The 19413-nt window shown below is 39.2% G+C and overlaps 1 protein-coding gene across 4 annotated transcripts in view; it reads left to right on the forward strand.

Annotated features, from left to right (window-relative positions):
• DLGAP1 (DLG associated protein 1) overlaps positions 1-19413 on the forward strand; it is a 493753-nt gene that overhangs the window by 284277 nt on the left and 190063 nt on the right. For all 4 annotated transcript variants that reach the window (XM_075213364.1, XM_075213366.1, XM_075213365.1 and 1 more), the window contains one exon: positions 3210-3427. In XM_075213364.1, coding sequence (XP_075069465.1) covers positions 3210-3427 — 218 coding nt within the window. The remainder of the gene's footprint in view (positions 1-3209; positions 3428-19413) is intronic.

The raw sequence follows: 19413 nt of genomic DNA on the forward strand, positions 1-19413 counted from the left end.
TGTAATAATTAATATTAATCTAATTTATATTGGTTCTATTTGTACTAATAATAGGGGAGACCTATTGATGTCTGATTCATTTAAATGTGTTAAAAATGTGGGAATGAATCCTAAGGCCACCCTGGGTTAAAAAAATGGAGAAGAAAATTGTGGAGGGCGAATATATATATCCATCCACTCCAGAACTCTCAATGCCAGAGCCACCTCCTCAGAAAAGCAAAGCAGGGGCCTTTGTATCAGGGCATTGCCCTACTTGGGAGCTGTAGGCAATCATATTTTTTTGGTCATTTTCTGACTTTGCGCTAATTGCGTAAAAGTAGTTATGGAAAGCATGCAGGAAAAGTCTATTTTCCCAATTTTTCTTCATTTTAATGCCCGTAAACAATATCTTTAATCCAATGTGCCATCAAATTAAGGCTGTATCTATTCTGAAAAACCCAACAATATATAATTTGCTTGCATAGACTTTGAAATAAAAAAGTTATGAAGTCAATTTAGCTCAAAAAAGTAAATATTGTTTATCTGTACATAAAGCAGTTAAATACCAGGTAACATATATGGAATCCAGCTAAGCTGTCACATAAATTTTTATTTATAGCAAAAAATAATTTTCCATTTGCAGTGGGAGGGTCATGAACAGCCCTGCCTAAAATCAATACACCAATGCTTTTGAAATCTTTACATTAGATGTGATAGTAGATTTAAACAAAACAAAAGCAGATAGGTGTTAATGTGTGAGAACTGGTTTAAATATCTGTTAATAATTAGGTAAAACATTTTACATAATGCTATCTGTTTTTGCTCTTTTTATATTTTACACATATCCTGCTAGTACAAGCCACCTAACGATTGATACTCTTTAACTTTTACATTATTTCACTTTACAAGAGTTATCTTACCTCTATAAAATAAAGACACAAGACACTTGTTTGATGAATAAAAGGTCACAATTTTATTGAAAACTAAATTGAATTGAAGTGGTGGCAAATAAAAGCAAGATCAATCCGCCTACAGCCATATCCACAAACCGTAAAATTACTGAACTAAAATATTTGGACACTTCTAGGCGGTGGAGCCCCACTCTTTTGGCTCGCTAGCTGAGGCCCACCCATCTAGACGGAGCCCCATAATTCCCAGAGGGGTAGTATAAGTAATGGAACCTCCCTGTTAAGGATGAGTGCCCAACACACCACCCGAATGTGTCATTATGACTGCTGATTGGACTGCTTTCTGACACCTAGACCTTTCTGAAAGAAAAAGCAGAGCAAACAAACAAAGCAAGCAGTCTAAAGACAAACAAAGGGCCTGGGTGGGCGGGGAACTTACCAACAGGCAAGAGAAAGCTAACTGTCACTTACAGCTCTTATAAGCCTTCCCTAGCATAGCCCCTCCCTAACCCTTTATACCCATTGGCTAATAATTCATAGTCCATAAATCTAAGTTGACTCTTACAAAGCTCAATTCTTTTTCTTCAATAACAACCTTGGCGTTTATGTTACTTTGGGCCAAGTCCTGTCCTCTGTTATCCTTAAGTGCGCACTTCTTGTGTTATGTTACATATTGCAATGTCACTCTTTATACTCCAGAAAATTTGTTTACCAAATGTCATTCAGCATGAGACTTAGAAACAGTTACTGTGCCTATACATGAACTAAGCTAAGTGTTCCATTTTGTTAGACCGTGGCTTGATAAGGCATATTCAGGAGGATCAATGCTTGTGACTGACGAGATACATGATGGAATTTTATGTTCAAATCTCTGTGTTGCCATTGCAGTCAGAACTTAGTATTCCAAAGTACCCTTTGTGTCAAAGCCAAGAGACAGATTGTTGAAGTAACTGACATATATTTAAAATTGTTTGAGGAAATATGTTCTGCTCTTCTTGCTTTTATTTTCACATATATCCGGAGTGAATTGAATCAGGTTAGCATTTTCTCAGAGGGCTTCCCTGTGGATACTTGAAGAGACTATAATATTTCACACACATGAGCAATACGTTTTCATTATGTTAAAGTGGGAACGATCATTCTGCTTTTTCCCTTTTCATCCACTGGTTATATATTGTCCGTTTCTCAATTGCTGAGAAAATTGAATTGCTGTTGCTTACAACCTCTTGGTTGAACTCTTGCAGGGTGAGTTGTGTGTTTTTTGTAGGCCATTCCCGTTGTTGCAGCCTGCGTCTGCATAAGTGGACTAACCACATCTGATTACAAAGAATGAAACACAGAGAAATACCAGTGAGACTCACAGTCAGAAATGTTTCAATACATTATTCTAGCTTCCCTCAAGCAAACACTCTGTTTAAATTTTATTGAAGTAAACGAGAAAGTTGTCCAGGAGGCAAATAACACAGCTGGTTTTCATATTGTAGCTGTTACCTATTTGATACTGATCTGAAAACATGATGGTGGTGGTCTACAAATATAAGAGCTATGTGAGCTCATATTTCAACTCAGTATTCTTGGTTTCATTGAGATGCAGTACTAGTGGGTCATATATACATTCACCAAATGCATGTTTCACCGGTTTTTTTGTTTGCAAAGATACAAGGTGCAATATCTTTCAATGTGAATCATACAAGCAAATCCAAACAAAATTGTACAATAGAAGATTGTATGGTATTCATGTTGGATTCATTAGAAAATGGTTATGCTAATTTAATTGAACAGTGTATTTGCTATACTGTACAATTTATTTTAGTGTGCATGTTTTGCCAAAGTACATGCAAATATTTGTGTGTGGGGGTTGGGTGGGGGGGGGGCAGGTTAATCTTTTGATTTTTTTCATGCAAGCCAATCAATATTTGATAGGATTGCATACAAATGTTATCTCTTACCATTCCAGGCCAGGTTTGCCCAGACAGATTAGTAATGCTCAGCTGCCTCTGCAATATATTTCTTTAACAAAAAATTCAGGCAATGTCTAATTTTGTTTAAATAAATTACAGTTATCGCCTTGATGGGGGCATCAATAACAAATAGGCCCCTAAATTACCTGGCTAGAATAGAGAGCATTTTACAATGTAACACAAATTGTTAAAGTTATAAAAACTTTATTATTATTATTATTCGTGCTATTTCTTAGTAAACTGATTTATTTTTCATTCCTACAGCAATTTGTGTTTGTAGAGTTGTGTTTTGTGTTTGACTATCAGTTTGTGTACTAGGATTCACTCACAGTTGTTCTTATTTGCCTTGCTTTATGTTTAGGTTCCTCAAGATGAATGGAGTGGATATACCCCCAAGAACAAAGATGAGGAGATTCCATGTCGACGAATGCGCAGTGGCAGCTACATCAAAGCCATGGGTGATGATGACAGTGGAGACTCTGACACAAACAGCCCTAAGCCATCTCCAAAGATTGCGGCTCGAAGAGAGAGCTATCTTAAGGCTACTCAGCCATCACTCACGGAACTCACTACTCTCAAGTAAGACAGATTTCTAGTCTTGATTGTAAGGTATGCCCTGTGGGACAGGATATGTCTCTCACCAATAAGATCTATAATTGACGGTTTCTGAAATGAAAGTCTTTAGTTTTGGATACGGATTATGTAAGAAGTACGAATGTGCTTCTACGTAATGTGCTTTTATGTTCTCTTGGAATGTGATTGGATTGAGACGACTAAATAATACAATGCAAATAAAAATATAGTATGTCTCTGATTGCAAACACCACAATCAGTAGTTCTTAAAATATGTTTTTCTACTAGAGCCGTAAGTGTAAATTAGTTGAAGGTATAAAACTACAGCACCAAATATAAGGCTGCTTTCCAAGTTATGTTTGAATGGGTTGATGGGAATGGTAAAATATTCTATGTAAAACGCTGCATAATATAAATAACTGTTGATAAAACAATAATAGATTTAAATAGGACCAGAGACTCATTGGTCATGTCTTGCACTTAGATTTGAGGTAGCCAAATAGCCATAAAATCATGAGAATGCTCACATCAGCACAGAGTATTTCAGAAGATGATCATGCTGATCTTGTGGAAAGCAGTGACCTGTACAATTTGATCATATTAAAGAGGACATGTATATTAAAGAGGAGATGTCTACATGTAACTGGGAGGTGTCAAATCATGAGGATTATAATGGAGGTGCAAGAATACATATTCATTTGAACGTCAAGTAATGTTATTAAAATATAAAATTGTTCTAGCTTATGGTATACTTGCCTACTTTCCCGGAACATCCAGGGAGACTCACAGAATTTGGGGAATCCTCCCAGTCTGGAGACCTGGAGAATATATCCAAACCTATCCTCACCTGAAACGTTGCTTATTTTAATTCCACTTTATTAAACTTGAAGCTACCTGAGTATTCTGCTATGATTCTCACATTGCAGTCTCTCCTCAGTGTTTCCTATAGGCATGTTTCCCACCATGTACGTGGGATAGATTGCATTCTGTACATTTTAGATTTGTTCATCCCAATAGCCAAATAATAGTGCAAATACACTGTCAATCAATGAATTAGTATTCAGCCAAACTCAACTTTGTAAAGATCAATTTGCTCATCTATAATCAAAATATGCATAGATCAAACTCAATGAATTCCACTTAACAATATTTAAACATTATTGTATTAAGCTGAGATATAAAAAATGTGTTTATTGGTTGTGACATCTGACAATAATTAGCTAATACCAATATTTGATCTTTATAGCAATCAATAATAATAATTATAAAATGTATGTTTTATACTTACAGTTATAATATGACTTGCTGTTAAATTTAAAATGCCAGGTACCGTATATGAATTATCTTTATTCATATATAAAGAATGCATCCAGAAGTATGAGTATGAGGTCAGAGTGGACAAACAATAACAACTTAAAATGACCTTTACAAAGCAGATCTCTGTCATTATATCAAAATTGCTTAGTGTAATTGGTGTACAGTTCTGTGCCCTTATGTTTGAGGTAGAACACAGAGCACATAAATGTGTAGGAAGGGCATAGTAAAATGAAAGAATTAATTAAATCAGTCTGATTTAATTTATCATTCAATTGATTTAACTTAACTATAACTTAATTATAATATAAAATAGCAAAAACAAACTCAAACCTTTTAGAAGTAAGCAAATTCATACGCACAAAACATTATAGTTTAGTGGAGATCTTTTAGGTAGCTTCGTACGATTTGGTGGCACCATAGTCCCTGTTATGCCCACCGCAATATTAGGTTAATGCCACATAGAATAATTTGATGGCCATTTGTGCAATCACTGTGCATCCTAATATTGTGGTGTGCATTTATTTCAATTAATCATACTTGCATGGATTGCAAGTGCAAATGAGTCAACTCAAACCAATGTCTTTTATCACCATATGGATCTTCCATCCTTCCCCCTATTAATTTTTTTTTTAAAAAAAATCTGTTTTTAAAGTTGTGTATTTGTGTTGAGCAGTTCAGAGTTAGAGAAATCCGAGAGATGCGAATTTTGGGTGCAAAGTAGAACTAAATCGCGGCTCCGTTTCTCCCACCAAATTCAGAACTGAAAACAATGCAAAACTTATTTTCTGAGAAAATGTCAGATCTCGTGAGTTTTGGATGGAGATCTTCCCTCTATAACCCTCCTGTTCTCAGCTGCCATGTTAGAATTGATAGCATGTAGGAGGTTGTTTACTGCAATTGTGTTCTCATAAAGTGGCTTGTACAGGTTTGTACAGGGTGAAAGAGGAAATGTATGTTGAAATAGCTGTGATTTTACTGCACAATTCTTAACAGTTTATTGTGGCTACTGGTAGTAACAGTATATTAGAAACTAATTAGGAGTGGACAAAAAAACAAACAAATACATTTACATTTTCGCTTTTAAAAAGGTGTTTAATTGTGAAGGTCATAGTATAAGGGGCAATATCACGGACATCTGTTCTAGTAAATGTCCAAAAACAAGGTGCTCTTTGATTCTGAGCAGCACAAACCCTAATGATGAATGTTTTGTACTTGAACAAGATAAATATGTTATTTGTGTCCAAGTAAGGCAGCCACCAGTGGTACCACCTCATGTCAATTATAAGTACATTTTCATGTCTGGGCAAAAGACAAAAAAAATCCATCTCTTTCATGTGGAAAAAGATTTATCCTAACCCAGACAACATTTGTCAAGGCAGCCACAATAAGTAGAGGTAGGAACGTTGCCCCTAAAGGCACCTCCTCCCTGTTACGTAATTGGCAGTGAGTTCATTCTAGTAGTTTATCAAAAGGTGCAAAATTGTTTATAGTAACAAGCAGTCCAACATCAACTAGCAGCAGAATGGATAGATACACCTAATGCAATCCATGTTAACTAAGGGGCATCCTTGCGCACTACAGTTGCTGCTAGGGGTGACACTTCTATACAGATGGGGATCAAAAAGAGTAAGCATAGTTTTAAACAACAATTGCCTGTGAAACAAGTGTTTGCAAGAGGAGTCAAGTATGACAGCCAGCATCCTGTTGCACAACAGATCCCTAAAGCCATGACAACTATGTTAGCATTGGGTGTGCTTCCAATTTCCGCCATTAATGCATCAGGCTTTAGCAGATTAGTTGAAGTCATGTGTCCGAGCTACCAAATACCATCGTGATTCCATTTCTCCCAAAAAGTAATTCCTCAGCTGTACCAGAAGATTAAACAAAAAGTTATTCAGTCCATAGAAAATGTCATTTTACTGACTATCCACTTAACTATAGATATGTGTACAAGTGGTACTGGTCAAACAAAACACTACATGAAAGCCCACTGTGTATTACCTTCAGCAGCAGCAGTGCCTGTAGCATTATCATCATTCTGCTCATCCTTTCAGCACAGTAGTGTAGCACACAATAACAAGTCATTCACAGGAAAGCTACACTCTGTATCACTGGCTTCACTAAAAAAACATACAGGTTTCAATCTGTTGGGAAAAACTCAGTAATGTCGTAGCACAATGGCTCAGCCCGGTAAGACTCTTCTCATTAAACGTCGTTGCCAATAACAGAGCGAACAGAGTCAAGTCATACCTCTAATCAAACAACTGGAAAAACAGCTGGAGAAGCTAAAGGAAGAGAGGAAAGTCAGTGATTTTACTAAGTATGTTGGCCTTGTAGATCAAGTTCTTTATTTGCTTCGCCAGGATACAAGGGTTTGCAACATCTTAAAATTGAATCAACATTTTAGCAACCATGCTTGATCCTAGGTTTAAGACTTTATTTCCAACTGACATAAATCTTCACAGATGCAAACAGCTTATTGTGAGCAAACTGTCGGCTCAAGTCCCACATCACCCGTCCCCTGCTTCAGCTTCTTCTAAAAATGCTACTGCCAGAAAAAACATAACTTTTCTAAGAGTCACACTGATGATGAATCAACACAGCACACCAATGTGAAAGATTATTATGACATATGGTGAGGCTTAACAGAAATGCCCAAATATATTGACACCTCTACCAAGTCTCAATCTGATACACCTTTTACTAGAAGAATGGTGGAGTATTGCTTTAATGATAATGTAGAAATTAGCATCTCAGACAGTTTCTTTGAATTATGTGAGGAAAAAACAGGCAATTTGGGCCCCTTGTACAAACTAGCTAAGATGCTTACCCTCCAGAGTGCCCTCTGAAAGAGTGTTTACCACAGACAGGAACATTGTGAGTGACCGTCGTAGGGGGCTACTTCCCAAAAATGTTGATGAGGCTGATGATGTTTAAACATTGAGGAAGATGACCACTATTAGCCTAATGCCCATTAGGAAATAGTTAAAATCCTTATCTATTCTACACTTCAGCAAGAAACTGAAACAAAATGTTCTCTTTTGTGGGGGGACCAAACAAAATCAAACACAGTCACAGTGGCATTCACTGTCACTGAAGTGCTTGGTTTGTTAAACATGTCATTTTTTATTTTTTTTATTGAAGCATGTTTAAATATATGTTACAACCATAAGAATGATAAAAATTCAATTTACAGTTTTACAGTAAAAACAATATGTACAATATAAAGTGGATGGGGAGCCCCAATGAATATCATTAAGCTAGACTTGTAAAGAAGTAAGAAGCGTAAAGGCTAGGTCATACATTTAGCAGTGAGAAGAAGAAATATGTAAAAACAATAGGCATATATCTGGAAGCCACCCCAGAAATAATAAGCACAAGTATAATGAAATCTTGAGAAAATAATTGGTAAAAAAGTAATACACATTTTGGTCTGAAACCAAATTGTTTCCTTGAAACAATGATGGATACGGTGTTTAAGCGGATCTGATAAAGAATGTCTCACCTGAATGTATCACCTGACAAAAAAAGGAGTGTGTTTTTCCTTTGCCATAGAATCCTCTACCTAATCCTTATGGAAGATATGATATAGCTTTTCCCGAAACAACGTTGGAGCAGGAGGCAATTGTGAGGCCCACACCTGTCGAACACGTTTTCTGGCAGCTGCAGAAACAGCCAGTAGCATCATCTTGCAGCCCTTGGTTACTTTCAGGTCTTGAATAAATATACCAAAAATGGCCCACTCAGCCCTTAATGGGACAAAATTCACCAGATGATCATTAGTGAACCTCCAGATGCTGGCCCAAAAACGTTTAATCATGGGGCAGTCCCACAGACAATGAGCAATGTTCGCCATGGGGGAGTCACATTTAGGACAACTGTGGTCCAGAGTAAGGCCTATTTTTAAGTGACGGGACGGGGACAAGTAAGTTTTGTGATAGATGTTCAAAAAACATTTCAAGATAGGTGGTAGCCGGTGAAAGTCTAGTAGCCGTCACAAGGGAATTGAGTAAAAAATTAGTGGTTAGATTAGGGAAACGCTTCTTCCTTTGTCCCAGTCAAGGTATCATGGTCTAATATGGATTGATGGAATTTAAAATGCGTAGAGATAGCATCCCTTGAGGGCGGTGATTGAAGGAGTAGGCTGTCCAAAGGATTGGTCCAATCAGCTTGGGAGAAGGCCCTAATTACTACACTTGCATAACAATGTCCATGCCAAAATGCTAAGTTAAAAGGTCTGAGTTCTACATGAGTTTCCACTGCCTGAGAGAAGGTCTTAGGTTTTATTATCAGAAACATTAAAAAAATGTCCCATCGTCCCAAAACCCCTGCAAGACCATTACGTAAAGGGGTAGGCAGTCATGCCATCTTGAAAGTTCGGGTTACCAAGTAAGGGGAGGTGGATAGAGTAGTATTGGATCAATTTGTACTTGTGGCAGAGTATGTGCCATAATTTTCTGGTGGTAATCAAGAGGGGAATATTCAGTAGGTCCACTGGAGTTTTCTGATCATGCATGTGCAAGAACGCAGGAAGGCTGATATTGGGAAGGAAGATTTGTTTCAAAGGGGTGTTTGCATAAGTGTCAGTCCCCTTCAGCCAGTTGGGCAGCCTGGTTGTAAAGGTCAATGTCAGGTAAATTAATGCCGCCGTTTTCTCTAGACTGTTGGAGTCTAAATAATCCAAAGTAGGATTTCTTTTTATCCCAAATGAGAGTTCGAAAGTGTTTATTGACAACAGCTACAACTTTTGGTGTCAGTAAAACCAGCAGGGATTGTAGGGGATAGAGAAGTCGAGGAACTTATATAATTTTCAATAAGTTAGTCCTGCCTACATTGGAGGGACAGAAAGACTTCCACCCCTCAATCTCGCACGATAAGTCTCTAATCGCCGCTAAGATATTCATGCCGTAAAGGAGATTCAAATTTTTAGGGAGCCAAATCCCTAGGTAAGGTATAGCTTTAGATGCCCATATTAGTGACATCTCTTTTCCCCAGTAGGGGCGAAAGTATCCTGATCCAAGATAGAGATCTAGAAATTTGTCAAAATTTACTGAGAATTCTGAGTCTCTTGCAAATTCCTCAATTCGGAACATCTTGGATTAATCTGCGCATAGTGTCAAGGACTAAGTTAAAAAGTAGTGGAGACATGGGGCATCCCTGGTCGGGTGCTTCTTGTCATAAATACTTATTCACTAATTCAGCCATTTACAAGGAGAGATGTGGACAGGGAGGAATAGAAAAAAAACTATCAACGTAGAGAAGGTCTCACCAAAGGCTCAACATCTCAGGACTTCAAACATGTAAGGCCAAGAGATGGTGTCAAATGCCTTATTGGCGCCCAAACTCAAGATGACATTTGTGGAGGTAGTGTCGGACCGTGGCAATGTCACCGCTGCTATAGCAGTACGAATGCTCTTCATTGAGTGACGACCAGACACAAAACTGATGGTGTGTTAGCAGTGATGAAACATAATTTTTAAACAAGTAGCAAACGGGAACTGGACCGGATTGGAACTGGAATGCTGGACCGGACTGTAAACAGAATTCTGTAACCGGAATGCTATAACCGGAATGCTGAAAGAGGATTGCTGTAACCAGACTGGAACCAGAATGCTGGAAGAGGATCACTGTAACCAGACAGGAACCGGAATGCTGTAACCGAAATACTTTACCCGGAATGCTGGAAGTGGATCGCTGTAACCGGACTGCAACCGGAATGCTGTAACCAGATTTCTGGAAGTGAATCGCTGTAACCAGATTGGAACTGAAATGCAGTAACTGGAATGGAACCAGAGTGAATGGAACCAGACTGCACTGTTAGAGCTGGATTAATAGCAAGACTGTAGCAAGATAGATAGCAAGACTGCAAACTGCTGGAAACCAGGATGGCATCTGAAATACAACATTGCATTTGCCACAGGTAAGGGCTCCAGGAAGTCCTTTTATAGTTGTTTTATGATTCCTGATTGGAGACTGCAGTCAGATGGGCAGAAGCAGCACTCTAAGTTGCTGAGATGGATCAGGTGACTATATCCAAGATGGCAGCTCCCATGAACTGGTTTTAGAGGGAATCTAAAATGGAGGCTGCTACTCTGCTATCACCTGATTCTCTGAGAGGGATCATGTGACTGAATCCAAGATGGCCACGCCCATACTCTGATTCTGGAGTGATCTCTGGAGTGAAGACAGACTGGACAGCATCTTACAGAGAGGTCTGAAACCAACAGAGCCTGAGGACCGCAGGGACAACTTGGAAAGGCAGCAAAGAGTTAAGTGACAGAACCTGAGAGCCTGGTGTGTGACAAGTGGTATAGGCTGCATTAAAAGTGGTATATGATGGATTTTCCCAATGATCATGCCTAAATAACATAAGTAATATTGGGGTTATGTCTGACTGCAAACCTTTGTAATATTCAGACGGGAGACCATCCGGGCCAGGAGATTTTTGACATTTTAGATTAGTGATTGCTGTGGTGAATTCATGTTCAGTAATTTCACTATCTAATGTCCCTTTGGATTTCAGTCAATTTAGGAAGTCTGGCCTCATAAAGAGGTTGTCTATGAGGCTTGGATTGGGGAGGTGGCAGTGTAGAGGTCCGAATAGTAGGTGTGAAACCAATTAGCAATCTCTTCTGATTTTGTCAGAAGCGTGCCATCAGTATCATGTCTTAATGCAACTGTATGATTTTTGTGTCTAACTGGTTTGGTAACATTGACAAGATGTTTGCTTACACGGTTACCCCAACTGTCAAATTTATTACGGAGAACAGCTTTAGATGTCTCCCAGAACAATGTGGGATTGTACCAATGTTCAATATAATCGTCCATATATTCACGCCTCATATGCTTAATGTGTTGACAAAATTTCTCACATTGATAGAGGTGTGAGGGAAAGCATCAAATGTGAGTGCGGGATTGGGAGAGAGTCTAACTGTGATAGAGATCAATGCGTGATCCGACATTACAATGGCATTAATCGTAGAGCCGGAAATCATAGTGGCAACAGTATGAAATACCAAAAGATAATCAATGCAAGAAAACGATTTATGAACTCTCGAGTGAAGTGTGTAAGAGCGACTTGATGGATTGAAGAATCTCCAGGAATCAGCAAGCGGGACCCTTTGTTCCAGGAGCTGATTTCGGTTTACCCATTCTGCGTGAATCAAGTTTTACAGAGGCTCTCGTCCCAGATTGTCTATGTAAAATTTTATATGTGCCCTGTCAGGCCACTAATTTGGAGTCAAAATGCAAAGATCCGAAGTAGTGTGCAATGAACTAATGGGGTATTCTGGGCAGAAATGGGTTGAGGAAGAGGAAAATACACTGTTATGTCAAGTTTTCTCCTATCACATAACACAATTATATGGTATAATTAAAGACAGGAATAATATGATTACATGGTGGATAAAAGGGAGTGGTTTCCAAACATCACCAGTCAAATCAGAAAAAAGAGAGGAATGATGGCTTTGGGAGTAAAGAAGTCACTAGGTGACAGTGAAGATAACTATGTATCTAGCAATATAGTCACAAAACATCATCAATATATGAACAACAATTAGAAAAGTAACCACCAGGTGGCAGTGATCGAGCTTTCAAACTGAGCAACAGCTAAATCAGATGCAGTGAGCTAAGTATTGAAAAACAGATATAACAGGCTGCTTTAGAGATGATTGTATAAATGTAAAGAAAGTTAATGGCAACAGCAGTAGAGGAAAATATCAGTGCTCTCAAGAAAGACTGCAATAGGTCATATGCAGGTGATGATCGAGACCAGAGAGGCTTTGGAGTATATGGTTAAGTGTAAGAGCTAAAGATACCAGAAGTCTCAAGTGCTTCATCAAAGTAGTGCTCTTCCCAGTCCTCAGTGGCTGAGCTGTACAGCGATGACCTTCGAGAGTAAGAGCAGACGCATAGATAGTCCATCAAAGCCTTCTCAGCAAAACAGAGCCCCTAGGTTAAGTGCCATCCAGTATGTCCATGGCTCTTCACAGCGAGAGATAATGTTAACCAGTCTGCAGGCAGGCAGCGTGAAGTTTGGTGGTTGTTCAGATATATCCTCTGAAGTGGGGTGTGTCACTAGTCCTTAGGTGTTGCCCCAGAGACTGTGTCACTGCAAAGGGAGCAGAATGTAGAGAGTCCTGATTGTATCCGTGCAAGTTGAGTAGTATCTATGTCACTCGGTGTAACAAAGTAGAGTCTCTCAATAATCAGACCACAGACTACCTGCTCCTCGCAAATAGCTGGGATGTGTGCAAATGACTGTAAGCAAAAACTAGGCAGTAGGCAATGGTAGCATAATTTTGATGGTCCTTGATCAGCGTCCAGCAAAAGAAAGGTCCAGCACGGCTCCCAAGCAAAATCCAAGGCCTGCAGAAGGGATAATCTGTAAGTGCCAGCAGTGCGGATACCCAACCAGGCTGTCCCACACTTTGAAAACCCAGGTGGCGGTGTCCCTGTAGGTGTATTTAGGGAGGCACAACCTCGCACACAGACGGCCTCTGCAGCAGCCTGCAGCAGGGCCACCGATCTAGACATCCGGATGGAAAAGCGAAAGGTCACCCCGTTTTCAGTGGGCCAACAATCGGAGATGTAAGTTTATAGCCGCATTTATGCAGTGGGCAGGCCCGAGGTACTACAGGTGGTCTGTTTTGGACGGGAAGTATTTGGGCCTTGATGTTTTCGGCACAGGACTCAATCCCTCGTTGGCTCCTCAGAATCAGTCATGCGTAGCAGAAGTATCCTCCCGGCAATGAAGATTCAGGGTCGTCACAGAAACGAGCATGCAGTGGTCCAATGTATAGGCGGTTACCCGGCAAAAAGTCTACACTCCTCTGTGTGGTGAGGGTTGCTGTGTTTGCAGCTGTGTGCCAAGTCCTATAACGCCCAAGAAGCCTGAATATCCCCCATCAGGAGCGCACGCTGCTCAATGCACTGAGGTAGTGGGTAGGCCCGAGTTCACTCCAGGTTGTCTGGTTCCCTTGCTACATATCTGTGCGTCCTCCCCGCAATGAAGAGTCAGGGTCATCAGTTATAATTGCTGACAACCAGTCCTAAATGAATATGCGGTGGTACAAGGTATAGCCGGTCACAATGACAAAAGTTTACACATCTCTGTGTGGCAAGAGTCATTCTGGTAGCAGCTGTGTGCCAAGACCTACAGCGCCCAAGAAGCCGTCTATCAGGAGCACACGTTGCTCATTACATTGAGATAGAACTCGGATGAGATAGCAGGATAAAAGTCTGAATTGGACTCCGGGGATAGAAATGCAGTTTTGTGCGCCCAGGATGTGATTGTTGTTGTGCCCACAGACTTATTGACCACCAATTGTGGGAGTGGGTAGTAGTTTGAGTCACTCCAAAGGGGCAGATGAAGGTAGATGGAAGCACCTTGCACAGAGCTCTGTTAAAATGCAGCCATGCTGGAAAGCCCACGGACAATTCCATCTTGCACTATTTTACATTATGGCCTTTGTTCACCTTGGTCTAATGTCTTGTCCACAGTGTCTATTGATGCAGCTGCTATCAGTCTAATAATCTTTTTGCCACCATTTCACGTCTGTGTGCAGTCCCCCTAGATCTATCATCACTCTTGTCAGCAATGTCTATTAATGCAGCTGATATGGTCTACTGAAATCTTATTACTGCCTCTCTACATTATTTCACACGTGCTGGTCTATCTTCTTTTCTAAAATGACCATCCTGTCAGCCAGTGCTCTGCCGCTATGTTTCATAGGGATTGTATCGTTTTTTAAACTGCCATGTGTTTGCCCCACTGCTCTGTCACTATATTTAGTCTGCCAGCTCGCTGCAGTTGTGGCCAATATTGTCGAAAATATTGATAGTTTTGAGGTGTTCATTAGAAAAAAGACTGTAAATGTTAATATTATAAATACTAATGTAGGAACAGAAACAGCTCAAAATTAAATTACTTTGTTACAATTTTTTAGGAAATCCAGAGCCAAAACCTAAACACATGAGGTTTTATGGCCAAAATCAAATCAAAACACAAAGATGGTTTTTAGAACCAAATCACAGTAGTATATGGCAGGGTTTTCCAAACCAAGTACCCCTAACAGTGCTTGCGTTTCATATCTCTTTGCTGGAGCTCAGGTGTAGTCATTACTGACTGACACATTTTAAAAGATTCACAGGTGGTGCTAATTATGTCACTTGTGACCTGGAGAACCTGCACTGTTAGAGGTCCCTGAGGACTCAGTTTGGGAAACACTGGTCTATGCACATGTCTAGTCTCTAGACATGTACAAACATATACTAGCAATAATGTAGCTTGCAGGTAAATTGATGATAATAAAGACAGAATAAGGCAGCAAGGTGGCACAATGCTTAACACTACTGCCTGCAAATTTGTATATACTTCCAGTGACTGTGACTGTATGGCATACTTGCCAACTCTCCCGCATTGTCCGGGAGACTCCCGCATTTTGCGAGAGTCTCCCGGACGAGTGTGGCAATCTCCCTGATAGGAAGGGAGAAAAATTTAGTTTAAACGCCGCGATTCACCCGGAATCGCGGCGTTTAGCCCCGCCCCCACTGTAAAATGACGCGATTTGCGTCATTTCGTCACGGGGGCGGGGCCAAAATGACGCGATTTCGCAGCCCCGCCCCCTACACGCCCACGTCCCAGCCGGCATCTCCCGGAAAAAAAAAAAAAAATGTTGGCAAGTATGCTGTATGGGCTTCCTCCAAGTGCTCCAAATTGCTCCCATAAACAAGCCCCCCCCCCCCAAACAAACAAATAAAACAGCACAAAAACTGTAAATGCAAAATGACTTCTGGAAAAATTGGCCCTAGTATAGTTAGGGAAATTAGATTGTAGGCCACAGTAGGGCAGGGACTGATGTGCTTGTATTAAATTCTCAGAATGCAAAATGCTGCAGAAAATGTTGATGCTTTATAAAGAGCTAGTAATATCACACCATATATCACATACAAAGAAAGTTTAATTCCTACAAAAAAAGTTTTCTATAACTTAAATATATTTCTTTAAAAGTTTAAATTCTACATAGAATTAATAAGATTAATTGGGTTAACTGGGTTAGGGGTTTAGTATCTTTTCAAATAATATATTTTTACTAACAAACCTTGCATTTCACCATATGAAATTTCAAGACAACTCATTGAAGCACACACTCAGTTTTGCATTGTGATATGGCATTGAGAACTTGGCAATTTACAAATATGAGTAGCCCAGCAGATTATTAAGTGGTAACCACAGTCTCATCATGCATATCTCCTATGCAGCAAATATTTTGCAAAGGCTTCTTAATAATCCAAAATATTAATTCTAAATGCACTGTGATTGTTAAGCTTTTGTAATGGGCTTAATTAGAGAGATCAACATATAATGTTTCACGCTGTGTGCATTCCTATTCCGCCTGCCAAAAATCATATTAATGTTTAATTAGAATATCCGTAGTGAGTCATTTGTAACCATGCAAAGGGTAGATTTAGATCAGTACCATTTATTACTTTTTAAGTTAAATCCATTGTAGTCATTAGGACACTGAATTCACTGAGGAGACTTTGTCCAACAAGAATATAAAGTACATAAATCAGGTTGATTATTAAGGGCAAAAGTAGTGCTGCAATAATTCACACACTGTGTACTTCACTTCCATTGGATTGGATTGCGCAGTCCGGACCACCCACATTTTCAGTGGCATGGATCTAATCAAAATGTTTTTTTGGGGGTGAATTAGGGGTTTTACCTATTCAATCCTGATTTCCCTATGAGGAATTTTGGCAGCTAGGTGATGAGAATAATGCATGTGGCTTGTCATGTACCCAGCCCCTAACATGCCAATCAGTGCACCAAAATCTGCTCCATCTATTCTTTCTATATTTTTTATGTTCTTTGTTTTGTTGTTGTAACACTTTTGTTTGTAGGATTACTACTTTTAGGTACTTTTTCTAAACAAGCCCATGTGTAGTGTCCCATTACTATTTTTAATTCCAATTTTGGGTCCTTGGGGAATATTTACTAAAAGTGGAAATGTTGACTATGGCAGCCAGTAAGATTCTAGCTATTATTTATTTAGTATATGCTACAAAATGACAGCTAGAATCTGATTGGTTGCTATAGGCAACATCTCCACTTTTTCAAACCTGCAATTTAGTAAATAAATATACCCCCTGGTCATTGAATACGCTGATCTCTGATAGGTGTACTTCAGGGGAAGTGGTTAGAATGAGTACTCTTGTTGGTCTTCCTAATGTTTGATATACTGCTTAGAGCACTGACTTAATTTATTATTTACTGCTATATAATGTTTATGTTGAATCTTCCTCGTATTACAGTGAGCCACTACTTGGTATAATATGCTTGGGTAATGTTGAATTTAATACGTACAGGCACTGCAGGATATAATATGATGATAACCCCTACAGTAATGATTTACTCCTCTATAACTAGAACCATTTGCATAGGACTCACTGTGTTTGAGAAATAGAAAAGTTTTTTTTTCCAGTGAGTCAATCCACTCAAGTATTTTTTTTTGTTTTTGGCAACCTATTTTTTTCACTTTTTCTTTTCTTTTCATTAACATACATTAGATGGGGAAATAAAAGAAACAAAAACATAAAAATATCTATGTAACGTGTATTTTACCCAAAGTCTGACTAGGTTATATAGGCAGAAACAGGGTTATGTTTATTCATTTTTTTTTGCACACTTTTTAAAAACTTTGTTTTACTTTTATACCAAGGGAGACTGTTAGAAGTCACTGGAGACTTAAACAAATATGTTTTATCAGTAATAAATCTAAATGGATCTAATAGTGACTGAAATAACAGTCACCGTTAGGTCCGTGTTAGCATGTTTAGTAATGCCTTCCATGTCATAGCGCAGGATTTCTCAACTGTTCATTTACATATACCCCCTGTGTAATGGTAAATATTTACAAGGAGACCCCTAAAGTGTATATGTTTATACTAAGTGCTCCCAAATGTGGTTACATTTATTTCAAGTACTCCGTAATCTGAATAAATCTATACCAAGTATTTAACACATGCTTGCCCATTATCCCGGAATGTCTGGGGGCTCCTGAATTCCAGGTAGATCTCCTGGACTCCCAGGAGAGGAGGCCATTGTCCTGCATATTGCCCACTGTCTGGTGAAGTGGTTAGAAGGGGAGCCTCCATGGCACGATTTGCAGTGAATCGCTTCATTTTGGCCCCACCTCACTGCAAAATGACGCTTCCACGTCTTTGCATTCTATCCTCACACTTCACCTCTCCTCCGGGTTCTCCCGGAGGGATACATGGAAAAGTTGCAGAACTCCCAACTGTCCCAATTTAGGCAGGACAGTACGTGCAGATTGAGAGCTTTGTCCCAACTGGACCAGAATGGTGGGAGGAATGTATAAATCTATTTACTAGCAGTGAACGGGTGTTATATGAGTGAAACAATTGCATGGTCTAACAAGTGGCGGGCAAGTGATTGAGAAGCACAATAAATGCCTGCAGGGGTGTGGCCACAAACACACCAAATGATATAACCACACCCCTGTTTTTACATGGCCACGCCCCACCACCCTCTCTGTCCAGATTTGAACAGCTACAATGTTGGGTGGTATAAAGTTGGTGAGTATGATTAAACAGACAGAAGTACCCTTTGAATCTATCTCAGATACCCCTTGGGGTACACATACCAGTAGGTTCTCACCTAGATGTCAGCTATCATCTAGGTGAGAACCTAGATGATAGATGCTTTAGTAAACCTAAGCAAGAGAAGGCCTGCCATTGAGAAAGAGATTTATAATGGAACTTTTCCACTGTACAAAAAGCATTCACTTTTGATCACTGTGGTACTCAATGCAGAGTTTGACCAAAGTCTGTGTTATTAGTATTAAACACACAAAATTGCGTATTCATACGTCCATATGCAGATTTGTATGCATCTTATACTGGAGAGGTGAAGGCAAGGGAAGTGTCAGGCAAGCATAGTCCAAGTGCAATAAAAGCGTGTTCACGTAATTGCGATTCAGGTAGATCTGTATACACCTGACACAACGTGTGTCATTAGCATTAATTAGATGTTTGTAGATTCACCTCTCCACTACCTAATGCATTAGTGTAGCTGCTGTATTACATAAAGTTGCATCCATCTGTTTGCATTACTTAATTGATATTTCCATTTGGACTGCTGCAGGAAAGGATTTTTAACTAGGAAATACAGAAGCATGCATATATTTATTTTATTTTCCCTTAATTTAATTTCTATTTGTAGTTATATTCATCATCATCATTTATTTATATAGCGCCACTAATTCCGCAGTGCTGTACAGAGAACTCACTCACATCAGTCCCTGCCTCATTGGAGTTTACCGTCTAAATTCCCTAACACACAGACAGACTAGGGTCACCTGATCACCTGATATGCAGTAAAATGTGAATTTCTGCTTGTGAGGTACTAATTATGCATACTGTCACTGAACTGCACTGATTACTAAACAAACTCAGTTGCTGTGTATCAGGTATATAATGTGAAACGTTTAATACTGTACGTTTCTGACTGAAGTCTTGTTTAGTAAATCTACTTTCTGACATTTCCTTTAAAAATACTATGACTTGTACTGTACATTATTAACTATAGATATCATTCTGTGGAGGAGTATGTTTTGGTGATTATATGTGTTCTAAGCTATATATAATAG

Source organism: Mixophyes fleayi, chromosome 5 (genome assembly GCF_038048845.1).
Source record: "Mixophyes fleayi isolate aMixFle1 chromosome 5, aMixFle1.hap1, whole genome shotgun sequence".
In the NCBI taxonomy this organism is placed as follows: Eukaryota; Metazoa; Chordata; class Amphibia; order Anura; family Limnodynastidae; genus Mixophyes; species Mixophyes fleayi.